This window comes from Heptranchias perlo, chromosome 19 (genome assembly GCF_035084215.1).
Source record: "Heptranchias perlo isolate sHepPer1 chromosome 19, sHepPer1.hap1, whole genome shotgun sequence".
Taxonomy (NCBI): domain Eukaryota; kingdom Metazoa; phylum Chordata; class Chondrichthyes; order Hexanchiformes; family Hexanchidae; genus Heptranchias; species Heptranchias perlo.
In genome coordinates this window covers 1326901-1340923 of record NC_090343.1, presented here as the reverse complement: position 1 = coordinate 1340923, position 14023 = coordinate 1326901, and the positions used below count along the sequence as shown (strand labels likewise).

Here is a 14023-nt window from a genome sequence, read left to right as displayed (position 1 = left end):
TGAGCAACTGAATTCATAAAAAGACTTGCATTTCTGTATCGCCTTTCACAACATCAGGACGGCCCAAAGCACTTCGCAGGCAACGAGGTACTTTTTGAAGTGTAGTCACTGTTATAATGTAGGAAACGCGGCAGCCAATTTGCACACAGCAAGATCCCACAAACAGCAATGAGATAAATGACCAGGTCATCCGTGTTAGGTGTTGGTTGAGAGATAAATATTGGCCAGGACACTCGGAGAACTCCCCTACTCATCTTCTAATAGTGTCCGTGGGATCTTTTACACCCACCTGAGGGGACAGGTGTGGCCTCAATTTAATGACTCATTCGAAATACGCCCCTGGACAGCGCAGCGCTCCCTCCACTGCACTGGAGTGTTAAGCTGGATGATGTGTGTACCTGGACCCCTAAATCTCTTTGCTCCTCTAGTTTCTAATCGCTCACCAAATATTTTCTGCCCCTCTGGGCAGGTGACCTGTCCCTCAATCTCCAACCTGCCCGTTTTACACCAGGCCCAACTTCACAGTGCATCAAAGACAATTGTAAGTAAAATTGGGCAGTTTTGTTTAAATTTACCTCCAACAGATGGTTTCCTTCAGCAGCTCCTGAGCTTTAGTATCACTTCAGACTCTGCATTTAACCCCCAACCCTTTAAGCCCAAAGCCATTTACCCACTGCTTTTCATGGAATAGCAGCGAAACGCTGCACAAGGCAACAACGGGATCTTACTGCCCTGACCTCCTCTCCAGGCCAATATAAGAATTCGCTCTGAAGTGATGACCTACATTGAGAGGCATTAGTCTCGACAAGACTCAGCTGATATTCTCCGAGAAGGATCACTGACTGTAACAGCTGTCCTTGAACACTTTGGCTGAATGATCTCACGTCAGGTTTTAAAGACACGCCAGCCAGTTAATGAACTTACCGAGTGACCTCAAGTGGCTTAAAAAAGAAAGTTTTGAACTGTTTATATCAAGAAATAAGCAGGCAAAAGGAAACAAGGCTCGATGTTCCCAATTCACAGGCATTCCAGTTTGCTGAGCTCAGTGTTTCCACTGTAGCCATGTCCCACTCACACGGAGCACTAAATCCCTTTACAAAATGGATTCCAAACAATGCAAGGTTTATGCAGCACTTGATAACATGCATAGTTTGTACAAACTGTACAAGGAGCTATCAGATACAATCAGGACAGGAATCTGCCCAAGGCTCCTGCCAGCTAACTGGGTAAATACATTACATGGGTAGGAGATTAATTATACAGAATGGGGCAGGTGTCATGTTTGTGCCGAGGTAACTAGTCTCAGTGATGGGAGTGGAACAGTGGGCCATGGATCTCTGGGTTGGGGAAAAAAAAAAAAATCAGCCAAGGATCCTGCTTCAGATCCACTGATTCCCTGCTGGAAGGGACACAAGGGGATGGTTTTTTATACATTCTCAGGATGTGCATTATGGCTGGCGAGGCCGGCATTTATTGCCCATCCCTAGCTGCCCTGTACAATTGAGGGGCCCGCTAAAACAAAAGCAAAATTCTGCAGATGCTGGAAATCTGAAATAAAAACTGAAAACGCTTGAAACACTCAGCGGTTCAGGCAGCCTCTGTGCAGCAAGAAACAGAGTTAACGTTTCAGGCCAATGACCTCTCATCGGAACTCAACCACTTGCTAACATGCATAGTGCGTACAAACTGTACGAGGAACTATCAGATACAAGATACAATCAGACGAGTGGTGAGAATGTGGAACTCACTACCACAAGGAGCAGTTGAGGTGAATAGTGTAGATACATTTAAGGGGAAGCTGGATAAACACACGAGGGAGAAAGGAATAGAAGGATATGCTGATAGGGTGAGATGAAGTAGGGATGGAGGGGGCTCGTGTGGAGCATAAACACCGGCACAGACCGGCTGGGCCGAATGAATCTACAGCACAGAAACCAGGCCAAAGTAACTCGATGTGAGAGAAATCTGCACAGGGCTCCTGTGCTGGCTAATTGGGTAAATAGATTATGTGGGTAGGAGATTAACTATACAGAATGGGGTAGGTTGCATGTTTGTGCTGAGATAACTAGTCTCAGAGTGACATTGCTAAACCACTTCAAAGGGCAATTAAGAGTCACATATCGGCCCAGACCAGGCAAGGGCAGCAAGTTCCCTTCTCTAAAGGACATCAGTGAACCAGTTAGGTTTTTATGACAATCCGACAGTTTCATGGTCACTTTTACTGAGACCAGCCTTTTTTTTTTAAAAACTGAATTCAATTTCTCAAACTGCCACGATGGGATCTGAATTTACAGTCTCTGGATTATTAGCTCAGTAAAGTAACTACTACACCAAACGTACCTGACAATGTGAGGCAAGTTCCATCCTCACCCCTAAGGTTCAGGCCACCAACACTCACTGGCTACACTAACTGATAAAGAATGTGTCGCTGGGCCCAGGTATTGGAAGCTCGACAATTCCAGCAGATCCCAGTCCAAGAATCTACTCCCTCAGGCAAGCACGAGAAAAAAAAAATCTTAAAACAAGCCAGCTCAAACAACTTTATCTGGTGGAAAAGGGACTGATTCATGACAAGAGTATCCACTTTCCTTACAACTTTCCTCCTCTTCAACATGTACTCTGATGTACAAAGCCATTCCTTTACTGTATTCACAGGATAATTGACAGTGTCAATGCAATTCAATTCCCAAAGCACCAGTCAAAATCCCACAATATCACTTAATTCCAATGGGATTTGACTCACTGTAAATCAGTGCAGTGGCCCCAATGTTAATTCATACCATGGCATAAAACAGCACATTCTCCAACTCCACACCTAACTCCACAGGGGATCTACTATATTATAATCTACAGACCCATGTACAGGAGGGTCACTGGTGCTGGAGAATGCACTAGCATCCCATATCCTGGTTCACTCATAACAACAGTGACTTACTGACCCACCAGAGGGGACATTCCCACCCAGGCAGCAACTGACACTCATTTGGTGCTTGTTTGAGATTAAAGTTTTCCCCGCTCACGACATCTCGCTCCTGCGTATCAAATTTTCAACTGTTGCACAAGACCTGCTGCATTGTGGAGAATTGGCTATTTACAGACACATCACATCTGACTGCTGCACAACAACTCAACACTCTCCTCCTTCGTAAGTGTTTGTCTCTTTTTCCCCTCTTTAGACTCTCCCAAAGTTTCCTGGTCAGAGAACCATTTTCTCTCTCATGGTTTAACAGTCGTTCCCACAAGCTGACCTGTCCTCTATGAATTGTAGAATTTTACAGTGCAGGAGGCCATTCGACCCATTGCATCTCAGCTATCCCCTCAGTCCCAGTCCCTACCCTTGTCCCTTTCAAGTTTCTCTTTTTCAAATATTTACCCACTTCTCTTTTAAAAAGCCTTTGTGGATTCTGCTTCCCTCCTAGTCCCTGGTTGGACATTCAAACAGCAACATTCTCCTAACTATTCCTTTCCCTTCATATTCTGGGTTCCACCAGGACCACTCGGCTCCAGATCTCATTACAGCCTTGGTCCAAACATGGACAAAAGAGCTGAATTCCAGAGGTGAGGTGAGAGGAACTGCCCTTGACATCAAGGCAGCATTTGACCGAGTGTGGCACCAAGGAGCCCTAGTAAAATTGAAGTCAATGGGAATCAGGGGGAAAACTCTCCAGTGGCTGGAGTCATACCCAGCACAAAGGAAGATGGTAGTGGTTGTTGGAGGCCAATCATCTCAGCCCCAGGGCATTGCTGCAGGAGTTCCTCAGGGCAGTGTCCTAGGCCCAACCATCTTCAGCTGTTTCATTAATGACCTTCCATCCATCATAAGGTCAGAAATGGGGATGTTCGCTGATGATTGCAGTGTTCAGTTCCATTCGCAACCCCTTAGATAATGAAGCAGTCCGAGCCCGCATGCAGCAAGACCTGGACAACATCCATGCTTGGGCTGATAAGTGGCAAGTAACATTCGCGCCAGACAAGTGCCAGGCAATGACCATCCCCTACAAGAGAGAATCTAACCACCTCCCCTTGACGTTCAACGGCATTACCATCGCCGAATCCCCCACCATCAACATTCTGGGGGCCATCATTGACCAGAAAAACTTAACTGGACCAGCCTTATAAATACTGAGGCTACAAGAGCAGGTCAGAGGCTGGGTATTCTGCGGCCAGTGACTCACCTCCTGACTCCCCAAAGCCTTTCCACCATCTAAAAGGCACAAGTCAGGAGTGTGATGGAATACTCTCCACTTGCCTGGTTGAGTGCAGCTCCAACAACACTCAAGAAGCTCGACACCATCCAGGACAAAGCAGCCCATTTGATTGGCACCCCATCCACCACCCTAAACATTCACTCCCTTCACCACCGGTGCACTGTGGCTGCAGTGTGTACCATCCACAGGATGCACTGCAGCAACTAGCCAAGGCTTCTTCAACAGCACCTCCCAAACCCGCGACCTCTACCACCTAGAAGGACAAGAGCAGCAGGCACATGGGAACACAACCACCTGCACGTTCCCCTCCAAGTCACACACCATCCCGACTTGGAAATATATCGCCGTTCCTTCATCGTTACTGGGTCAAAATCCTGGAACTCCCTTCCTAACAGCACTGTGGGAGAACCTTCACCACACGGACTGCAGCGGTTCAAGAAGGAGGCTCACCACCACCTTCTCAAGGGCAATTAGGGATGGGCAATAAATGCTGGCCTCGCCAGCGATGCCCACATCCCATGAATGAATAAAAAAAACTCTGCATAAACAGCAACATTCTCCTAACCCTTCCCTTCATTCCTTTAGTGATGATCTTATATTTCTCCCCTATAGTTACTGACTCACGAAACAATGGAAATTGATTGTCCTAATTTACTTCATCAAAACCCTTCATAATTTTGGGCCCCTCTCAGATCTCCTTTCTCTGCTCTAATGAAAAGAGCCCCATTGTCTCCTCAGATCTAAAGCCTCCCACCCCTGGTGTGAGCCAGAAGCTTTACCTTCAATTCTCCTTAACAGTGATACAAACCCCACAGTCCTGTGCTAACTATTAAAACAGTCCTGTGCCACATTACCACACCCACATTGGAATGGCAGATGTTAAACATAGATCAAGTTTTACACACAGCTAATGTTTATTTACAATTAAGAGAGAGATAGCAAGCTTTCAAACATTCATCAAATATGTTATTCATACATCACAGAGTCTGTGATGGATCCATTAACCTCTGTGAAAACTCCTTTCACTGGAATATAAAAGGGCTCTAGTTTGAAAGATCAAGTTCAGGTTGCTGGATGGGGCAAGTCTTCTTGTAAAACTGTTTGGCAGCATATCACGCCATGCTTCATCCAACAAGCTCACATCTGAACCAATCACCAAAATTTCATAGAACTACATAGAATCTAGAGCACAGAAACAGGCCATTCGGCCCAACTGGTCTGCCTAGGCCCCAAGCTCTGGAATTCCCTCCCTAAACCTCTCCATCTCTCTGCCTCTCTCTCCTCTTCAGAATCTCCTTAAAACCTACATCTTTGACCAAGCTTTTGTCACCTGTCCTAATATCTCCTGATGTGGCTCGGTGCAATTTTTTTTTTCGATAATCACTCCTGTGAAGCGCCTTGGGACGTTTCGCTACGTTGCTGCTGGGCCGGAGTTTTTACTCCACAAGAGCCTCCCCCCACTTTAATTACCTCTCCCCACCCTGTTTCCCCCATTCCCTTCTCCCTCATGAATGCATCAAGCCCCCCTTTAAATACATCAACGCTCTGTGCTCTAACCACTCCATGTGGCAGTGAGTTCCACATTCTCACCGCTCTGTGTGAAGAAATTCATCCTGAATTCTTTATTTGATTTACGAGTGGCCATCTTATATTCATGTCCTCTCGTTCTGGACTCACCCACAAGTAGAAACAGTTTCTCCACACCCACCCTATCGAACCCCCTCGTCATTTTAAACGGCCTCTATCAGCTCACCCCTCAGTCTTCTCTTTTTTTTAAAAAGAGAAAAGAGTCCCAGCCTGTTCAATCTTTCCTCTCAATTCTGGTAACATCCTTGTAAATCTTTTCTGCACTTTCCCCAGTGCCGCAGTATCCTTTTCGTTATATGGAGACCAGAACTGTGCACAGTCCTGAAAACCAGTTTGAAACTTTGGCTTTTAACCACAAACAATTTCAGACAAGCCTCAACAGTATCACATTTAAAAAAAAAATTTGTTCATGGGATGTGGGCGTCGCTGGCGAGGCCGGCATTTATTGCCCATCCCTAATTGCCCTTGAGAAGGTGGTGGTGAGCCGCCTTCTTGAACCGCTGCAGTCCGTGTGGTGAAGGTTCTCCCACAGTGCTGTTAGGAAGGGAGTTCCAGGATTTTGACCCAGCGACGATGAAGGAACGGCGATATATTTCCAAGTCGGGATGGTGTGTGACTTGGAGGGGAACGTGCAGGTGGTTTTGTTCCCATGTACCTACTGCCCTTGTCCTTCTAGATGATAGAGGTCGTGCGCTTGGGAGGTGCTGTTGAAGAAGCCTTGGCGAGTTGCTGCAGTGCATCTTGTGGATGGTACACACTGCAGCCACAGTGCGCCGGTGGTGAAGGGAGTGAATGTTTAAGGTGGTGGAAGGGGTACAAGTGACAATGCTGCACGCAAATACAAACAGAAATGGATAAATAAGCATGGAGTTAGACCTGACTCTCACGATACACTTCATAGAAATACATATTTATCTGCAAAGATCCACTCAGTTTATGGGTCTTCAGGCAATTTTGTTTAAGGCAGTATAAATAAGAGACTGACACTGGGCTGTAATCAGCCTTTTCATATCACACAAACTTACACAGAGCAACTTCACTCAGTGAACCAATCGATCCGGGGTCAAGGGCCGTTCTGCAATGTTAATTAAATAAATAAATAAATAAGCAACTCAAAATTCATGACATTTCCATCAACCCTTCCCAGGATCCCAAAATGGATCTGTACTTCCCTCAGGTGCCATTTCCACTCGATCCACAGATCTGTAAAGCCCGAGTTTGGTATAACCTCACCTAAATTTCTGATTTGTCACTTTCCCTCACTATTTGCTGCCTCAGTCATTCACCTGACATTTCAATAAAATGGCGACCCGCTCCCCCCCCCCCCCCGGCCAACCAGGAGGAAGGCGACCCCCCCCCGGCCAACCAGGAGGAAGGCGACCCCCCCGGCCAACCAGGAGGAAGGCGACCCGCTCCCCCCCCCCCCCCGGCCAACCAGGAGGAAGGCGACCCCCCCGGCCAACCAGGAGGAAGGCGACCCCCCCGGCCAACCAGGAGGAAGGCGACCCCCCCGGCCAACCAGGAGGAAGGCGACCCCCCCGGCCAACCAGGAGGAAGGCGACCCGCTCCCCCCCCCCCCCCCCCGGCCAACCAGGAGGAAGGCGACCCGCTCCCCCCCCCCGGCCAGAGTGTCGGAAAATGCAAATGTATTAAAAAGACAGGCCTGAGTGAAGATTTGCATTTATATAGCGCCTTTCACAACCTCAGGATGTCCCGAAGCGCTTTACAGCCAATCAAGTACTTTTAAAGTGTATTCACTGTTGTAATGTAGGAAACGCAGCAGCCAATTTGTGCACAGCAAGATCCAAAAACAGCAATGTGATAATGACCAGATAATCTATTTTAATGATGTTGATTGAGGGATAAATATTGGCCCACGACACCAGGGAGAACTCCCAGCTCATCTTTGAAATAGTCCCATGGGATCTTTTATGTCCACCCAAGAGGGCAGACTGGGCCTCGGTTCAATGTCTCAAAAACATCTGAAAAACTGACCCTCCGACGGTGCGGCGCTCTTAGGGTCGGTGCTGAGGGAGCGCCGCGCTGTCGGTGCTGAGGGAGCGCCGCGCTGTCGGTGCTGAGGGAGCGCCGCGCTGTCGGTGCTGAGGGAGCGCCGCGCTGTCGGTGCTGAGGGAGCGCCGCGCTGTCGGTGCTGAGGGAGCGCCGCGCTGTCGGTGCTGAGGGAGCGCCGCGCTGTCGGTGCTGAGGGAGCGCCGCGCTGTCGGTGCTGAGGGAGCGCCGCGCTGTCGGTGCTGAGGGAGCGCCGCGCTGTCGGTGCTGAGGGAGCGCCGCGCTGTCGGTGCTGAGGGAGCGCCGCGCTGTCGGTGCTGAGGGAGCGCCGCGCTGTCGGTGCTGAGGGAGCGCCGCGCTGTCGGTGCTGAGGGAGCGCCGCGCTGTCGGTGCTGAGGGAGCGCCGCGCTGTCGGTGCTGAGGGAGCGCCGCGCTGTCGGTGCTGAGGGAGCGCCGCGCTGTCGGTGCTGAGGGAGCGCCGCGCTGTCGGTGCTGAGGGAGCGCCGCGCTGTCGGTGCTGAGGAGCGCCGCGCTGTCGGTGCTGAGGGAGCGCCGCGCTGTCGGTGCTGAGGGAGCGCCGCGCTGTCGGTGCTGAGGGAGCGCCGCGCTGTCGGTGCTGAGGGAGCGCCGCGCTGTCGGTGCTGAGGGAGCGCCGCGCTGTCGGTGCTGAGGGAGCGCCGCGCTGTCGGTGCTGAGGGAGCGCCGCGCTGTCGGTGCTGAGGGAGCGCCGCGCTGTCGGTGCTGAGGGAGCGCCGCGCTGTCGGTGCTGAGGGAGCGCCGCGCTGTCGGTGCTGAGGGAGCGCCGCGCTGTCGTGCTGAGGGAGCGCCGCGCTGTCGGTGCTGAGGGAGCGCCGCGCTGTCGGTGCTGAGGGAGCGCCGCGCTGTCGGTGCTGAGGGAGCGCCGCGCTGTCGGTGCTGAGGGAGCGCCGCGCTGTCGGTGCTGAGGGAGCGCCGCGCTGTCGGTGCTGAGGGAGCGCCGCGCTGTCGGTGCTGAGGGAGCGCCGCGCTGTCGGTGCTGAGGGAGCGCCGCGCTGTCGGTGCTGAGGGAGCGCCGCGCTGTCGGTGCTGAGGGAGCGCCGCGCTGTCGGTGCTGAGGGAGCGCCGCGCTGTCGGTGCTGAGGGAGCGCCGCGCTGTCGGTGCTGAGGGAGCGCCGCGCTGTCGGTGCTGAGGGAGCGCCGCGCTGTCGGTGCTGAGGGAGCGCCGCGCTGTCGGTGCTGAGGGAGCGCCGCGCTGTCGGTGCTGAGGGAGCGCCGCGCTGTCGGTGCTGAGGGAGCGCCGCGCTGTCGGTGCTGAGGGAGCGCCGCGCTGTCGGTGCTGAGGGAGCGCCGCGCTGTCGGTGCTGAGGGAGCGCCGCGCTGTCGGTGCTGAGGGAGCGCCGCGCTGTCGGTGCTGAGGGAGCGCCGCGCTGTCGGTGCTGAGGGAGCGCCGCGCTGTCGGTGCTGAGGGAGCGCCGCGCTGTCGGTGCTGAGGGAGCGCCGCGCTGTCGGTGCTGAGGGAGCGCCGCGCTGTCGGTGCTGAGGGAGCGCCGCACTGTCGGAGGGTCGGTGCTGAGGGAGCGCCGCACTGTCGGAGGGTCGGTGCTGAGGGAGCGCCGCACTGTCGGAGGGTCGGTGCTGAGGGAGCGCCGCACTGTCGGAGGGTCGGTGCTGAGGGAGCGCCGCACTGTCGGAGGGTCGGTGCTGAGGGAGCGCCGCACTGTCGGAGGGTCGGTGCTGAGGGAGCGCCGCGCTGTCGGAGGGTCGGTGCTGAGGGAGCGCCGCGCTGTCGGAGGGTCGGTGCTGAGGGAGCGCCGCACTGTCGGAGGGTCGGTGCTGAGGGAGCGCCGCACTGTCGGAGGGTCAGTCCTTTGGATGAGAAGTTAAACCCGAGATCTGCTGGCTCGTTCAGATGGACACGGAGGAAGTTATGATATAATTGGAAGAGCAGGCACTGTCCTGGGCCAACATTGCTCCCTCTAGCAACAGACTAACTGGTAAATCTCATTGCTGTTTTTGGTGGATGAATGGTGGGCACGGTTGTCTGACAGGCCACTGTATAAAGGGAGCTGTACAAAAGGATCAGCAATTTTGCTTTTCTGCCAAGTATGGCAGGTGCTGAAAGGCAGCATTCGCGAGCCGTTCACTTGATAAACGGAGGAAAAACCCATCAGCTGCATTGAGGTGGGATTCGAGCAGTCTCCTGGAAACACAGACAAGTACGAAGCTCTCATTATTCTCAGAACTTACACGAGTGAAGACAGGCATGGTAAAACTGTACATGACTCAGACGTTGTCACGACAAATGAGATATCTTTAGATAGGCGGCAATGTGAATGGATTAACAAATCAGCTGTTCTCCACACCACTGGCGGCATTCAGGCATATCCAAAATAGATCAATATCCAGGAAGAGATCTAGTGTTGAACATAAATCACAGAGCAAGGGCTGAGAGACTCGAGGAAATAATGAAATGGTGAGGTTTTGGTCAGATCGGAATTCAAGAATTCATTTGGGGGGGGGGGGGGGGGGGGGGAGGGGGAGGAGAAGAGAGGGGGTGCACCGGCAGGGGGAAAAAAGAGAGGGGGAACGCCGGGGGGGGGAGGGGGGAGAGAAAGAGAGGGGGAACACATTTGGAAAAATGAAGAACACCAATGCTGGGTATTCTGCGTGCTTCTCAATACAACACAGCCTTGGATTTATTAAAATGCTCGTTTGCAACTGGGGCTGTCCCATCAGGGGCGGAAGGGAGGATTATCCTGGGCTGCTCCTCTGCAGTTACCAGCGGCTAACTGAAGAACGACACTGGGTGCGGGGAAGAGATAAGGGGAATGAACCAAGAGTACACAAGGGCGAGAGACTGGAACATGGAACTGTTACTTGCGATTGGTGACATACAACTTAATAGCACTCCCAACTAGCTGGGTCAAAACTAGAAGCTGTGAGGATAAGATGAGTGATATCATGATGGGGCTGCACAGGAAGGTACATGGTGGAAATAAACAAGCTCCCCTCACCCGATGTCCTCCCCTCCTCTCTTGACGGTGCTGACCCATTGCTGGGACACGGTTCCCCGGGCATAAGACACCCTCTGGTAACTCGGTTATTTGGCCATTCTTCACATGAAAGCTCAAACAGCAAAGTGATTATTTCCCCCTCCCTAGCCTGGAGGTGCTGAGGCCAAATATAGCACCCTGACAGCCTCCCCCCTCAGATTAGCTGCCTCAACAGAGGCCAGATCAAAGCCAGACCCTTCCTCTGCTCTGCATAGCCCTGTACCACACCAGACACTAACCAGGGCAGGTGCTGCCAAGATTTCTGGCCATCCAGTAGCACTGGTGCTCATCCTGTACATAAAAGACCCTTTGCAGGAAGATAAGACAGAAACATTTCATCCACGAGGGCAACTTTTAGATGGCTATTTACCTGCAACAGTATTTATAAACTGGTTTGCGCTGGGGGTGGTACGGGGCAGAATTAAACCAAAAGTCTGCAATCACATCTTCAGAATCAGAGACCCAGTTTTAGTTAAATAAAAGTGAGCAGGTTCCTGGGACTGGAATACAGAATTACTGAATGCAAAAGCACCTGAGGATATAAACCAGACTGTCAGACTTTTGTGTGATTCTATCTCTATAGTTCTGCATTTCAGTTTGATTGTAGAGATTTCAGTTCGATGCACTCCCCTTTCCAGTTTTTTTGTAACTAATCTTGTGTTTTTTGAAAAACAATTAGTCAGATGATTGCATCAGAACTAAAGGCCCTTAAATAATCATTTTACAGATGGAGGGTATTTTCCTGAAACATCCAGAAATATTTTTTTACAAGCGACACAATGTTTCCAAATCTCGGGAGTGACGGTGCGGAAATAACGGCACCGGGTCCGTAATAACAACAAGAAACAGGAGCAGGAGTCGGCCATTCGGCCCCTCGAGCCTGCTCCCCATTCAATTCAGATCGTGGCTGATCTTCAACCTCAACTCCACTTTCCCGCCCGATCCCCGTATCCCTCGATTCCCCTCGAGTCAAAATCCATCGCTCTCAGTCCTGAATATACCTGACGAAGGAGGAAGCCTCCGAAAGCTTGTGAATTTAAAATAAAATTGTTGGACTATAACTTGGTGTTGTAAAATTGTTTACAATTGTCAACCCCAGTCCATCACCGGCATCTCCACATCCTGAATATACTCAACGACTGACCATCCACAGCCCTCTGGGGCAGAGAATTCCAAATATTCACAACCCTCTGAGTGAAGAAATTCCCCCTCATCTCAGTCCGAAATATCCGACCCCTTATCCTGAGACTCTGCCCCCCCGGCTCGAGACTCTCCAGCCCCGGGGGGAAACAACACTCAGCATCGACCCTGTCTGACACGTCCCCCGCTGGGGTCAACAGGTGGGTGAATCCGAGGCCGGTTGATGAGATGGGGCGACGATGGCGGCCGGTGCTGCCCCTTTAAGGGCGGACCGTACTCACCGCTCCCCCTTAATCAGGCCGCCGGGGGAGCGGGGGCCCGGGAGGCGGGGAGCGGGGGCCCGGGAGGGGGAGGGCCCCGGGAGGGGGGAGGGGGCGGGGGCGGAGGGCCCGGGAGGGGGAGGGGGCGGAGGGCCCGGGGGGGGGGTCCGGAGGGGGCGGAGGGCCCGGGGGGGGAGGGGGGCCAGGGAGGGGGAGGGGGGCCAGGGAGGGGGAGGGGGGGCCCGGGAGGGGGGAGGGGGCGGGGGGGCCCGGGAGGGGGAGGGGGGCGGGGGGGGGGCCCGGGAGGGGGAGGGGGGGCGGGGGGGCCCGGGAGGGGGAGGGGAGGGGGGGGGGGGGAGGGGGCGGGGGGGGAGCGGGGAGCGAGGTGCCCGGGAGCGGGGAGCGGGGGCCCGGGGGGGAGCGGGGAGCGGGGGCCCGGGAGCGGGGAGCGGGGGCCCGGGAGGTGGGGGGCCCGGGCCCGGGAGTCCGCCATGTTGAGCGCTAACGCCGGCAGCACAAAGCGCGGCCCCGGTCCCCGCGCCGCAAAGAAACAGAAGCCCGGCGGCTGAGGGACTCACGGCTCCCGCTGTCCGCTATCCGGTGTCCGGGCTCCGGCCGCGCGTCTCCTCACACTGAGCACGAGCCGGGAAAGGGGCGGGGCCTCGGAGCCCCGCCTCCACTGCGCCTTCATTGGCTCTTCAGTCCCGCCAATCATTCACCCAGCAGCGTGCGCAGGGACCGGGAGTGACACCTTTCAACGTGACAAGTGTGAGCAGGGACCGGGAGTGACACCTTTCACCATGACAAGTGTGAGCAGGGGACCGGGAGTGACACCTTTCACCATGACAAGTGTGCGCAGGGACCAGGAGTGACACCTTTCACCATGACAAGTGTGCGCAGGGACCGGGAGTGACACCTTTCACCATGACAAGTGTGCGCAGGGACCAGGAGTGACACCTTTCACCGTGACAAGTGTGCGCAGGGACCGGGAGTGACACCTTTCACCATGACAAGTGTGCGCAGGGACCAGGAGTGACACCTTTCACCATGACAAGTGTGCGCAGGGACCGGGAGTGACACCTTTCACCATGACAAGTGTGCGCAGGGACCAGGAGTGACACCTTTCACCGTGACAAGTGTGCGCAGGGACCGGGAGTGACACCTTTCACCATGACAAGTGTGCGCAGGGACCAGGAGTGACACCTTTCACCGTGACAAGTGTGCGCAGGGACCGGGAGTGACACCTTTCACTGTGACAAGTGTGAGCAGGGACCGGGAGTGACACCTTTCACCGTGACAAGTGTGCGCAGGGACCGGGAGTGACACCTTTCACTGTGACAAGTGTGAGCAGGGACCGGTAGTGACACCTTTCACCGTGACAAGTGTGCGCAGGGACCAGGAGTGACACCTTTCACCGTGACAAGTGTGCGCAGGGACCGGGAGTGACACCTTTCACTGTGACAAGTGTGCGCAGGGACCGGGAGTGACACCTTTCACTGTGACAAGTGTGAGCAGGGACCGGTAGTGACACCTTTCACTGTGACAAGTGTGCGCAGGGACCAGGAGTGACACCTTTCACTGTGACAAGTGTGAGCAGGGACCGGGAGTGACACCTTTCACTGTGACAAGTGTGAGCAGGGACCGGGAGTGACACCTTTCACCGTGACAAGTGTGCGCAGGGACCGGGAGTGACACCTTTCACCGTGACAAGTGTGAGCAGGGACCGGTAGTGACACCTTTCACCGTGACAAGTGTGCGCAGGGACCAGGAGTGACACCTTTCACTG

The 14023-nt window shown here is 53.7% G+C and overlaps 1 protein-coding gene across 4 annotated transcripts in view; it reads right to left on the bottom strand.

Annotated features, from left to right (window-relative positions):
- The window catches only part of osgn1 (oxidative stress induced growth inhibitor 1), a 38506-nt gene extending 25605 nt beyond the window's left edge, over positions 1-12901 (bottom strand). Inside the window, exons 1-2 of one of the 4 annotated variants that reach the window (XM_068000138.1) lie at positions 12816-12877; positions 6821-6870 (exon numbers count right to left, since the gene is read on the bottom strand). Coding sequence is in view for 1 of the 4 variants with exons in the window: in XM_068000136.1 (XP_067856237.1) it covers positions 6821-6870; positions 10032-10159 (178 nt within the window). In the remaining 3 variants the exon portion in view is untranslated. Of the gene's footprint in view, positions 1-6820; positions 6871-10031; positions 10199-12815 lie in introns of those variants that run through there. The other 3 variants (XM_068000136.1, XM_068000137.1, XM_068000139.1) reach the window with 3 other exon arrangements.
- Positions 12902-14023: the final 1122 nt, after the last annotated feature.